At 36.3% G+C, this 14,057-nt stretch overlaps 1 protein-coding gene across 3 annotated transcripts in view; it reads left to right on the top strand.

The window, feature by feature from the left end:
- Positions 1 to 14,057, top strand: part of PHF3 (PHD finger protein 3) — a 51,776-nt gene that overhangs the window by 5,126 nt on the left and 32,593 nt on the right. Inside the window, exon 2 of one of the 3 annotated variants that reach the window (XM_058021582.1) lies at positions 7,155 to 7,423. The exons of the other annotated variants lie outside the window; for them this stretch is intronic. Coding sequence (XP_057877565.1) covers positions 7,180 to 7,423 — 244 coding nt within the window. The 5' untranslated portion in view covers positions 7,155 to 7,179. The remainder of the gene's footprint in view (positions 1 to 7,154; positions 7,424 to 14,057) is intronic. 3 annotated transcript variants of the gene reach the window in all.

The raw sequence follows: 14,057 nt of genomic DNA, 5'->3' as shown, positions 1-14,057 counted from the left end.
TTTCAGTGAAATGCCTCTGGGTAGTGAACTTACAAATTCCAAAGGTATATACAGCAATGGAGAGACTCAAATGGTCTTTGATTATGCCTAATTTTTGTGGTATTCAGGTGTATTCATTGGTGGGACAGTCCAGCAAGGGAAAACAGAGTACTTAATGTTTCACAATGTAAAAAATTTGCATTTTTCATTTACGTACTCCACATTTCACACTGTGAAGGTGTTTTTTGACATAACAGAAATTTTAATGCAGCACTGTGTGCCTCTTTGAGCTATAAAGTAAGAGTGAGAGCGGTATTTTTTTAACATAACTGCTAAGATGATTTTCAATGATACAATTTCATGTTTTGTGATTAAGAAAAGGTTTCTCTATTCATTCTGTATTTCTTTGTCTTCTAAATAAATAATTTTTTTTAAAATTTACTTTTCCTTTCTGTTCACTGAGGTACACAGTGATGTACAGTTATGGCTGGTGAATGAGTTATGAATAGAGAAGGTTTAACAAAGCAAGTATCTTGAGCTGTCTGCTCTCTTAAATACTATGACAGCAAGTAGTAAGATACCTGCTCTGTCATTGAGAGGAGCAGCACATAACTTTAGATTTTAGATAGATTTTGGGAGGTGATTATTACTATTATTATGTCTGTTGAGATTTTAGTAGCAAGGGGTTTGTGTCAGTTGGTGTCTGGAGGCTTCAGAGTGAGGTAAACACAAAGATCGTATAGAAGAGCTTCTTAACATTTAACGAAATGTTCAGATTTACATTTCTTGTTTTTTAGTCTTTAGCAGGGCTTTGTTTTGATGGCACTAAAAGCTAGATCTTAAATTTTAAATGAGGGATTAAATTAATAAATAATAAGTAGGGGGTTTACATGAGGGAACAGGTGGCGTGTGGATACCTAATGGTTGATGTTTCAGTGTATAAGTTGGTCAGCAAAGTGTTCCTGGCCCTCCTTTACAGCAGTATGGATGATCCAAATCAACCTATTTGCATACATGTTCCTGTTAGGCAGGTTTTGGCCAGTGTCCTGTTTTTTGGGAGATAAGTGAATGAGGAAGGTCAAATTTGATGATGCTTAACGATTAAAGCTCAGTAAACCATATTCTATACAAGTGTTATGTCTGCCTTTTGTTTTTTTGACAAAGGATGCTGAAAGCTTCTTTTAACCCTTTCCAAACATGTTTTTGTGGCTAGGTGGTCATTCATATGCTCGTAGATCACATTGCTTGTTCTGTCAAAAATATTTTGTGAGTTAATTTAATTCTTGAAGACTGCCTTAGGTGATGGGATTTGAGCCAGAATGAACCAGAGTGGAATGCACATTGGTGTGAGATTGGTAAACTCACCAAAAAGATGTCAAGTTGATAGCTTCTTACTGATGCTGCCTCTGGTGCACTGCCTGATAATTTTTCTCTTTAATCCCAGGGTGTGTTTGGACTGTGAGCACCATTGGGTAAAATCTCTTGCTACAGAAGATGTGGGTCTCTGTTCTGGCTTTTGATGCTGTAATATCCATGAACATAATGCATGCAGCTTCTGGTGCTTAAAGCATGGCAACGTGGACACATGGCAACTTAGCCTTAATTTTCCATTAGATACTTGGGAGCTTAAACTTTGAAGTTTGTGTAGGAGGAAGGAGGAGAATGGCAGTAAAAGGTGCATCAGGGCTTTGAAGTAACATTGTTTGGTAGGTGGGTTTTTAAGTGTCAGGGTATCAGTGAGCCCATGGAGTGGTCTGACACCACAGCTCCAGTGAACAAAGGTAGACATTTCATACCTTGAGTGTCCCTTTTGGGTTCAGTAGTTGCCACACAGCATGAACAAGGAGTTGTTTGGGTTTTTTTTCAAGCTGCTTGTGTTCTTACCTCGTTGCATGCCAATTAAGATGCAGTTCTCCTCTTTTGATAAAAAATTTTTGTCAGTTATTGTTACTGTCTAATTCTTCTGTAACAGTGCTGAGCCAGCTTTTCTCTTTTGTTTTGCCATCTAAGGTGATAGTTGTCCAAATAGCTTGTTCCTTTCGTTTAGTCTCCTTCCAGAGTTTACTAATTGAAGAAATAAATATAATATGAATCTTTTTAATGGAGTCTGTTGGAGTTGTTATGACTAGTGCTTGCTGCTGGTCATTGGGTGTGCATTAGCACAAGGTCCAGAGACCAAGTGTTGTATCTTGAACGTTGCAATGTCTCCCACAGTCAATAACTAGATGCACAAAACTTTTAAAAGCACTAGACAGATTCAGCAAATTGGAAGTACAGACACTATTCAGAAAGGTACTTTGGTGAAATGGAAGGAATTGTAGTATTGCTGTGCTATCTTCAGCAGTTTCAGACTCACTTATTCAGGCAGGTCAATAAAGTAGATAGGCTATTCAACATCTAGGATTCTGAATATCCTAAATAAGCAGTGTGAGGTTGTTTTTTTTTTTCCCCCTTCGTTAGGTTCCCTCAGGTTTTTGCCTATCCTTGTCCCCAATTCAGGCAATTCTTTTTTTGGCAATATTTCTTTGTAGAAATGGGGTTTTTTTTAAGTCCAGAGAACTTTAATAAACCAGATTTATTTTTAATTTGACAATTATTAAACATACAGAAGCTTCTCTTTTATATTGCTAACTTTAAAATATAAACTAAAATATGAAAGTCAAGTTTAAAAGGTAAACAGATATATTAAATTCACCCCCTGGCCAGAGAGGGAAGGAAAGAGAGTAATTACAGTGAAGCCTAACATTTGCTTTGTAAAATAAATGATGTGTGAGTACTGTAAAAAAATGAACAAAATGAATGTAAATGAAAATAAAGAAAAAATAAAATATCAAGACAAATGTATCTAACATATATCCAAATATGTAGTTGGAAAATTAAATTTAACATGCTACTTTTTAAGGCAGACTTAGTTGAAAATGCAGTCGAGTATGCTTGGCCTGGCCATCAGCTGAAAAATGGAATGCTTAGTGGTAAATACAAAGTGTGATCACTCCTGCCTGAGGTGGGTGTTAGATAAGATGATAGAAACATGTGGATGCAGTTGGAGATCTAAAATATTTTTCTCTGTTGTGATTAAGAAAATAATAGGAACTGAAATTCCTGTTATATTATTTTTTTTGCCTCTTTCATATACAATGAAAAAGCTTAAAGATGTGCAATATGTCTTGTCCAGTTTCTAGTCTTCCTTCCCTTCTAAGATTAGTTTGGAAGGATATACTTGTTTGAGATCTCAATTTCTTTTCTTAGAAGTGATCATTCTGACTGTTTAACTTTTAATTTTAAAAGTTCATGTAGAACTGTTAAAGATGTAATGAAAATATGGTAAAGGGGAAGAAGATAAAAATCTGCTATGGCAGATTCTACAGCGTGTCTATTTCATAGCAGATTTGTTGGGATTTGAGGCAATATTGTGGCACTCCTGGCTTAATAAACCAATTCAGCAGTGGAAGAAATTATTTCTTTTAAACTGAAAGACTTAGACTGTAAAAGGAAACAATGTTGAGAGCATGAAGAAATTTTATGGTAAACATAATGTGGGGAAAATTCTAGAAGTCGTGTTTGACTGTAGTGTTGTTTATAGCGTTGGGTCCCTTAATGACAGGTGTTGGTTGGTGAGTTACTTTGTAATTGTTGCTGTGTTAGTTCTGTAATTGTTGCTTCTGGTTTTGCAGTGGAGGGGGGCTGATAGAAGCAAATAATTTTGGAAGGTGTAAGAGAAGTGTATTTAGTGAACTGAGGAGAATGCTCGCCGTACTTCAAGCTTTCCTTGATGGCGCGCTCTTCTCTTACCCAGACTCCTTCTGTATGTTGCTGTGCTCTGATGCTCCGGGAGCCAGCGGGCGGGAGTTTCACTGAGCCTCTCTGGGACTTGCTCCTTTGCCTCCTTTATGAACACTCCTCGCTGGTTATAATGCTTTCCGTGTTGTGGTGCTTGTGCGTGGCTGCCCCGCGGGAGAGCCCCGGTGCGCTGCCGTGCGACGGGAGCCGCTCGGTGTGCGAGGCCCGGCCGCCGCTTCACGGGGAGGGCACGGCTGCGTTCCGCCTCTGAGGGGTTCCGATTGGCTTTGCAAATAAGCGAGCGTGAAAATCTTAACTGTAATTTTACCTCTACCTCTGGCTATTTTCCCTGATGTTCAGAGTGTTTCAAATGCAAAATAAGCCGTTCAAAATTCATACACTGAAGGCATTGAGCAGGGGAAGATTTTTTTTCTCTCGCAGCAACTGTTTTTAATGGCTGTCTAGCTAAAGAAGTTTATCTTTCATCCTCAATCCCACAGATTTTACACTTGTTATGATAGGTGATCTAGTAATGTTAGAAATAACTTTTTAAAATGACTTGGTAGTGTACCAATTATGTAAATAATCACAGAGTGGATTTTTGAACTAGGTAAAGCAAAAATTTGATTTTCTATATTTTGCTGGCATAAACTTTTTTTTTTTTTAATGGTAGAACAAGTTCTGTAAGATTACACTTTGTGCTAGTAGTATTTTTATGCAAGCCCCCTGACTTTTTGATGCAAAATTTGGGTAGAACTTAATACTTGATCATAGGCTCATGCTCCAGGAATAAAACTTTCAGTAAAATTCCTCTTGAATTTTCTCTGCTAGCTACTTAGGTCTCATTGAAGGTGTTTGTGGCCACTGCATGTGTAGTTGCTTTGACAGTTACTTCTCAGTGCTTTTAGTGTTCTGAATGGCTGCATGGTAGTCTTAGAAAACTGAAGTTATCTTTTTCTTCCTCACATCACTGAAGACAGGTTAATTTCTGTCAGGGATTTTTGTAGCAAGAGCTTTGCTTTTTATGAAGTGGTCATCACTGCTTTGGGAACCACAATATTTGAGTAAGAAATATATAAATGTTCTCCTTTCCAGAAAAAAGCTTGGGATATGTTATTGGGTCTTCAAAGCCAATGCCACTTTTTAATGTTGGATGCAAAAGGTTCCTTGCAATTTCACAATATGTAGGTATTCTATTGCAGTATAATTGCAGTGTCAATAACTGACACTTGTTAATGTCAGGGTTCACCATTATTTTATCCTTTGGCTGTTACTCTTGTGCTCATGTAATGCTAATATGAAAAAATCTGTCATTACAGGAAGGTGCTTTAAAGTACTGTATTGGGGCATTTGTAATTATTTTCTTACTTGGGGCCATTGCATCTCTTGTAGGTTATCCTATTGTATCAGATTGTTGTAACTACTTGGTATAATAATAAAACCAGATTATACAGTGCAGCGTAGTACTTACTCTGTTAGTTTGCTTCTTCATTTGTTGCCAGATTTGGAACTTCAGAAACCATGTTTGCTGCTACAGATGCTGGTTTGTGTGGTGTATATGCAGATGCACTGCATTGCTTGATAAAAGAAGTCCATTTTTTTTGTGAGAGTGCTTTCAAATTACAACTTGCTGCTGAAGTCTGTTGTCTCATTACTAAATGCACGTGATTCAGCTAAACTTCACTCTGGCTGCTTGGTCAGTAGGACCTCGTGTATTAGACTGCTTTGTTGTGTAGAAATTGTGTGTAGAAATTGGAAAGATAACATGCTCTGCAGAGACACCGTTCTATACCTGACCATCACTTTCTTCTGAGCTGCCCTATGGGAGAAGGAAGAAAGACTGGCATGTTTGAAAATAAAACCCCAACAACCCAAAACCCAACAAAACCCCACAAAAAAACCCCAAAAAAAACCAAACCCTAATAAACCCCACCCAAACAAAAGGAAACACCATTTGTGTTAAACCTGTAGTTTTTGAAATTTTGTGAAATAAAATGCGCAAATATGGTTGAAGTTGTAGCAGAGCCCTTACATGTCTCTGGCTAGGATATTCCCAGTGGATTGCTAAAACAGAAATGCCCCATTAATGTGTCTAAGGAAGCATACTTAATGTTCTATTAAGCATGAGTAAGTACTGGATTTATTTAGTGGCAGGTTGCTGGAATAACCATCTAGAAAGTAATTCAAGCACTGCAAACTCCAATTCTCACTTGTCATTTTCCTTTAATTAGGGTGTTCATTCTAAAAAAATAATTATCTCATGTGGGAGGAGGATGATGAAAGAAGGAGCAGGATACTTATTTGTGCCCTTTTGCTGTTTCCAAAAGCTTTAATAACCTTGTGTGCCAAAAACTGGCCTTTCAGACTATCCTGTTTGCCAAATTAAGCCAGGCAGTACTGCACTGCTCCATTTTCCTTACCTGTCTGATCATATTTATTATGGTTATCTTTCTCCCTTTCGAGGATATGCTAAAGCAAAACTTCCAAAGTATTTTGCTGACTTTTTTTCCATTCTTAGTTTCCATGTTTAGTTATACATACTTAATAGTTAAGTCTTTGCTTCAGTATTTGCACTTCTGCTGCATTGCAAAGAAGATCTAGAAAATAAAGAATTTCTTGTAAAATGCAGTTGCCATCTCTGTATACAATTCCTTATGTAGACTTCTAGACATTCATCGAAATTTCTTCAAAATTGAAGTTTCAAAAGGCTCCTCCTTTTGATGCCAGATCAGAATTCTCATGTACTTGATTGAAATCAGATTTTTTGTATAAAGCTGATGTAATTTTATTGACTGTGTTGATCGATGAAAAATAATAGAAATAAAACCTTGCTGTTTGAAAATACTAACTTGCTATGAAGTATCTGGTAGTTGCTCTTTGAACAGAAATATAGTTCTTCTCAGTAGTACACCATATTAATAGTATGGCATGCTCTGGAACCTTCTCAGCTCCATTGATGTTAGTGGAAGCTGACCTCACATTTGTGCATTTAAAAAGAAGAAAATCATGCTCACAGTGCTGCTGTCTTCAGGTTCACTTGTTCTTGCTATCCTCCTCCTCTGGTGTCCTATCTGCTTGGGCTGGTTAAGATTTAAACAAATTTTAGAAGCTGTTTAGTTACCTTTGTTATTCACACTCTGTAGAAGTGTCAGCATTCAGATGTTGATAGAGGAGATTAGCATGGAATTTCTTTTAAAATAATTAGGGAATTGATTTTTAGTTATGATTTTTAGTGGGCCATACTAAGCCATAAGCAGTTTTTTATTTGTTTTTGTAATTCTTAAATACCTTAAGCATTCTTTACAAAACACAAGAGCCAAGAAATTTGCTGGTGTCTTAGGTGTTTTACAGTTTGTAGCTTATTTTCTTATGGTATTTTTCTTGTCTTTCTATAGGACTGAAAGACACACAGGAGTCTTCATGGATATAGTTGATACATTTAACCATTTAATTCCTACTGAACAATTAGATGATGCCCTATTTCTAGAATCCAACCTGGAGAATGAAGTCTGTGAGGATTTTAGTACAAGTCAGAATGTCTTAGAGGATTCGCTGAAGAACATGCTCAGCGATAAGGATCCTATGCTAGGATCTGCAAGTGCCCAGTTCTGTTTGCCTGTTTTGGATAGCAATGACCCCAATTTCCAGATGCCTTGTTCTACAGGTAAATCTTACAATTTTTTAAGATTACAATTTAAAATACAGTTTCGCTCTAGTACCAACCCTTTTTCATAATTTAGAAATAAGAAGTTGGGATTTCTGTCACCTTGCTGCCCTTTATCAATGCACTTCATACATGCCTGGCATGTAAACTACGTGCAAGAATTGTTAATTTTGGAGTGTAACAATCGAGGGAGGCTCCTTGTGTGGATCAGAAATAGCCTAGGCCTTGTCTGTCAGTTACTTCCAATGAGAGTCAAGGTTTGTTTAGTGTAGTAGTGAACCTGATCACTGAAGTCACTGGTTGGCTCAAAAAATACCATATTTCTGGAGCAGCAGCTGGAGCAGGAGAGTTACACAAATTACTGACATCAGGGTTGCTCTGTTAATGCTAGGCCTTCTGGTACTGAGCTGTTTCTGGATTCTGGGTGCTTCTGGTTGGCTTCAAGACCCTGGAATGATCATAAAATTATTTTTTACTGTTTGGAATACCTGATTTGGGAATAATTTAGATCAAAGTTTTAAATAAAAATAATCTTAGAATTTATTGAGTAATTTTTGAAGATTGAAAAAAAAGGGATGATCCAATCCCTAAAATTATTCATTTCTGTGAAGAATTGGAATAATTGTACTGAATTTGATGCTACAGACAAAAATATACTCTGTTCTTAGTAGTTTTCTTTATTTGACTGGAAGTTTAAAAAACATAATTTTTTAGCTTCATTACTAGAAGTGTTGTAGATTATTGCAGTTACATTATTATCTCAATATTTAATTTTTTTGAGTAAGTTTTATAACTGCTTCTGAAAATCTTCATAATTTCCTTATGTATATTTTATTGTTACTGACTAAATTTTCACCTTCACTAAATTAGGTGGTATTACATAATGGAAAACTGTAAATCAAAGATTATACTGTTTAAGGTAATGAACAAAAATTGTATCCCTTTTAGAATGCATAAGGCCATATAATGTAGACAGCTAAACCAAATTCCCTCTCACTTGCAAATTCATTTGTTATATTGCATCCTGTGCATCCTCCAGCAAACCTGTACTGCATTTGAAATTCTTGAATTAACTCATAGGGTACAGCTGGAAAGTATGGACAAACTTTCAGGTGCTTCCTGGCATGTATTTGTCCTGAAAGTGATCAGTAGTGCAATAATTAGTACTATTGCTACTTAAATAATCAAAATTAATCTTTAAGGTCCTTAAAAATAGTTGAATGAATACATTTATTTGGGGGCTGCTTCTTCAGGCTGTCAGAAGACTAAGGGATTCAAAGCTGATTTGATTTATGAATTTAATGTTTTATTTTTAAATCTGAAAGCACCAGTAGAGCCACATTTCAGTAAAGAAATTAAACTGTGTAATTTGGCATTAATGTAGGTATCCAAGAGAACATGAAATGTTCTTGTTGTTGCTTGTTCTTTGTAGGTCTTGATAAGAACTGTCCTTACTCTGACATGGTAGCACTGCAGTATGTGCTTAATTTTTTTTAGTTAAGAATAACAAGTGTCAGTTAACCATATCAGAAGTATGGTTTCTTTGCTTGTCTTTTTTCCTTGAAAGTTCATATGGTTGTGATTTATTTGATTTTTCTGACGCTGTTGGTGATCTAACACTGCTGATGTAGTCTGCTGGTAAGAATGTGGTTATTCAAGGTGGTAGTACCTTCTGTAGGAATTAAGCCATGCAAAAACTATTTTTCCCAGTTGAGGTGGAAGCTCATCTGTACGCCAAGTTCAATTTGTCTAGAAAGTAAAAAAGCATAACTCTCCTGACAAAACTTGCTTTAATATATTCTATATTTTGCATAACCCATGCCTAGACTATTAAACAGTTTAAGAAAAGGAACAAACTGCTCATGGAAATTAATTCACAGGACCAGCAAAAGACAGATTTATCATATTTGATGCTTCTTGTATTGTAGAATTCTGTTTTGTAGAAGTTTTCAAGTGGCTCATATTTCATGCTACAGCTTACTTGACTGCTGTGAGCAATCAGGAGAGATAAAGGTAGCAATAGTTAAACTGAGGACATGTGTTGTAGCTAAAATAGGAATCAGGTCTTCTAGATAAAATGGAGGAGCAGAAGGCATGGCTCCCTAATTCTTCTTTGAAAGCAGATTTGAGCTGAGTTCAGGAGTAGAAAACCTAGGCACAGGCAAAATACTGTCTTTGTATTAACCCAGCTGTGTAAGTGTGAAATTTCTCATGTGGACATATGAGTATATGAGCAGGGCTTGATTCAGGCCTACTTCTTACCCACATGCCTACTTTCTCAAGATTGTGACATTTTCTCTGCTTTATTTTGGAGGTCATGTGTTTTTTTTTTTCAAAAGCAAAAACTCTTCTCTCTTGCTCTTAAGTTGGTTTTGCGTGTGGGTTTTGCTTCCTGCTCTTTTTTTTATTGCTGCATGGGCATCAGTTTTTGTTGGTAATTTTTACTGGCCTGATCCAAAGTTGTTACTCATCAATATGTTTTGCTCAGCTTTAGGGTTTATATTGTGCATCATTCATCAAGAATTAAGCTTTTTGTTAATACTAAGCTCTGGTTTTGGTGAGTTTCCTCTTAGCTGACTGTATGTGATGGATACTGGTAGCAATTGATTGCATGTCCTTTAGACAGTTCAAGTGCATGCCTATAAGAAATGCAGAGACATGTATCCAGAAAACACAGGTTTTTTATGTTGAATTATAACTACTTATATACTTATTATAACTATATATAGTTAATATATACTTAATATATAATTAATATATACTTATTATAACTAACTTGGGGAGAATAGTAGCATAGGATCATAGAATGATGTGGTTTGCAAGGGACCTCCAAAGGTTCAGCCCCTCTGCAATGTCTGTGTTCAACTAGATCAGGTTGCTCGTAGCCCAGTTCAACCTGACTTTGGGGGTTCCCAGGCACGGGGCATCCACTGTTTTTCTGGGCAACCTCTTTCAGTGTTTCACCACCCTCATAATAAAAAAGTTCTCCCTTACATCCAATCTGAAGCTACTCTCTTTTAGTTTAAAACCATTCATTACCCTTGTCCTACAGGCCATGCTAAACAGTTTGTTCCTTTAAGCCTCTTCTAAGTATTAAAAGGCTGCAATGAGGTGTCCACGTATTCTCCAGGCAAACAACCCCAACTCTGCCAGCCTTTCTTCAAAGGACAGGTGCTCCAGCCTCCACTCATTTCTGTGGCCTCCTCTGGACACACTTCACCAGGTCCATGCCTTTTTTGTACTGGGGGTCTCAGTCAGCAGTACTGGTATATGACAAATAGAAGAACTGTGACAATGGGTGTTTTTTGCCCATCTATTGATAGGCAGAACTATATCAGTACCAATAAAGCAGTCTCCTGTTTATCTCTTGGCCTGAATCCAGATTGTGCTGGATTTAGATAGTTTCTTTAGTTAGATGACAAACAAAGTTGGTCAGACAAAGACCAGCAGAAACCAAAGACAGAACAGACCAAACTTGCTGAGCTTGCTCTATAATTGCCACTGAGTAACAGAATGGGGTTAGAGTAATAATATAAGGTTATCTTTTCAGCTTTGATTGAATAATTACATATTTAAAGAAGAGAACAAGATTCTTTGTGGGTGATCCTGGTTATAGCTTTGAGCAGAGGTAGACATAACTCTGTGACTCTCCCCAGCTGAATAGGGTAGAGGTCAAATTGTGCTGCAATCCTTTTAGAATGTGTTAGTGATGGGTGACTGCTAAACTATAAAGATGTAGTTAGGTTGCTGGTTTATGGAGCTAGACTGAGAAGAGTATTGGTCTTACAACACAGTTAAGAAGTTCTGCTGCCTCTGTGAATCAAGGTACAAACTATCCACATCTTATTCACTGCAGCTCCAAGGAGCTTAGCAATTATGGAGGGCTCTTCCTGTCCTGAAGTAGGTATCAGCAGAAAGACATTGTGTTGATAGTAGAAATTGATATAACTACTCTCCTTGCCTGTTAAAGGACAGAATTGGACAGAATGAAACTTTTGAGAAATAAATGAAATACAAATTCTTGAAGCAATCAGAAGTGTCCCAAATCATGTTTTAGGTGCCTCTTTGCTTCTTTTTGTTCATTTGCTTGGGTTGTTGTTCATACAAGCTGTGCATGACCAATGTAGAAAATTATATTGCATAGAACAACTCTTGGCCATCTTAAATGTTTGAGTGGTGTGAGTGGGTGTGGAAGCATGCTTTTGGTGTTGTGTTGATTTCTTTGCCTTATTGAGCAGTTCATTGATAAGATGAAATGCTGAAGTCTAGAATATGACAGAATTCTTTTAAGAGCAACACACTAATTGCAACTTTGAATGGTACCCTAGTGATAGGTTTTCTGTTTTGTTTTGTTCTTGCTGGAAGACATGCTAGAAACTTATCCACCTGTGAACATAGCAGGTCATACTGGTTGCATGCCAGTGAGCTAAATAACTTAGCATTCATAATAAATTGGTAATTCTAGGTAAATTGAATTGGTAATCACAAACTGTGTAGCTTTTCAGGATGTCATTTACTGGGGTAGTTTGATTTGTTATATTTATAATACAGGGAATGGAATTTTAATTGCATATCATCTGGAGACATTTCTAGATTTCATATTAAAATCAAGCTTTTAACTCATTTAGTTTATGGGTATGTTTATCAAATCAGGTACTTACCAGAAATGATAAAGACTGCTGCTGTAAGAATCACAAAATGTGTTAGGGACATCTTTTTAATTGCCTTTTTTTTCCTGTCCCTCTGGATTGCTGCTGGGAAAGTGTTTCCCTGAAGTGCAGTCTGCTTTTTCTAGTTTTATCCTGTGTTTTCATGAGTATTGTTAAAAGCAGCATTACCTCTGCTAAAATCATTATTAGCTACTGAATCTTTGAAGCCAAACCAGTTTTTCTGACTACAAATACTCTTTTCTTTAGCTGCGTGATGTCTGGCTGTGTTAGGCATTTTGGGCTCTTTTCACTAAAGCCAAATGTACATGTATTTTTCCTCCTACATTTGAAGTAATTTTGAATGTGACTTTGAGATTCCAAAATTTGGTTTACAGTTGTTTCTCTCAGTTTTCTTACCTCTTTATGCCTTCCTTCTTCCAAGCTGTCCATAGAGCAGCTACACAGTGTTTTATGACCAAGGTAGTAACTTTTCTGTATAAAATTTAAATGTATTGTATTGGTCTTGAGAATCTGGAGCATAGTTTGTGCCTTTTTCTGTTTATATTCCCCAGTGTAGGTCCTTCTGAAGTATTTAGTATGCCTTTGGATCAGTTTCATGGGTGGAGAGAGGTTGGATCTGTACTAAGATTTGCAAAGCAATTTAGATTAGCTCTCTGATTTGTAAATACATGAAGACTCCCTTCTTAATAAAATTAATTAATTTACATTAAAGTGCTTGGTTTGATGTGGTGATTTTACTTTGTTGAAATTTGTTTTTCTGCTCCTTATTTCCAATGTAACAGGCTTGTGCTCTAAAGAACCACTATTCAGTAAGTTTGTGATGTAGCTCCATCTTTTTAATAAAATGGGCATGCAGTCCTCTGTCAAGATACATGCTGTATTAAGTTTATTTATCCTAGTTGATTTTCATACATCTTTATTCTAAAGACTGTAAAATTACCTCTTAACAACACAGACATTAATGGAGAATGGGAGCAAGTGTTTAGTTAATATTTCATGTTACTTACTGTGATTCTTTTCTTGCACTGGACAGTCAGCTCAAAGTACTCGCAGGCAAATTCTCATTTCAATAAATTACAGGCAAACTTTTGTAAAACAGTTGGAATTTGATGTTTCCTTATGTAAGTTACATCATCAGTCACATAATTTCTCTTGAAAATATGTCTTCTTTTAGCAGAAAGTATTTTTAATCTTGTTTCTTGAATATGTGCATCACAAATATCAATAGGAAGAAGGTTTCTCATAGAAAGTATACCATCCTCATTTATGATCTTGAGACTTACTGACAAAATATCACTATCTTTATATATTTTATTGTTTCACTGGAGTTTATTGGCTCTTCTGAAGGCTTACCTGGATGTGTTAGTTACTGCTTTAGACTGTAACTGTTCTTTTCATTGAAGAATTATGTTACATCTCTGTGTTGGTATTCCCATGTAATGCAGAAATTTTACAATGTTCAACCATTTCCATATAATCTGTGATGTTTATATGGAGTCTGCTGTGGATTTGCACATTCCGGCCATTAGTGTGATTCAGCTGGACACAGTGCAAGCAGGAGCAACAGTGATGTTCTGTTTGGTGTGCTTACCTAAGCAAAAGAAATCCAGTACTAACATCTACAGAGAAAAAATTTATTTCTACACTTTATATTTACCTTGGTCAGTGTGTCAAAAAACTAAGTATTTCTGTCTTAGTTTTGGCTGAAAATAATGGAAGAAAGTCTTATGTTAATAAACATAAAGATTTATAAACATCATAGTTTTTGATGCTGTGTTTAGGGGTTTTTCCTTCTCCTTACCTCCTCTTTTACCATAAAGTAAGGCTTGTTTTCTTACGTTTTACATTGCTAAAAAATTAAAAAATGGTCATGCTTTTGTTTTAGCATAGGGAAAGCACTCACTGCTTTAATTTTGTAAGTAGACTGTTTTTACTGAATACTGTTCTATTATGGTATAACATAT

Source organism: Melospiza georgiana, chromosome 3, assembly GCF_028018845.1.
Source record: "Melospiza georgiana isolate bMelGeo1 chromosome 3, bMelGeo1.pri, whole genome shotgun sequence".
Lineage (NCBI taxonomy): Eukaryota > Metazoa > Chordata > Aves > Passeriformes > Passerellidae > Melospiza > Melospiza georgiana.
This window is presented reverse-complemented; position numbering and strand designations above follow the sequence as displayed.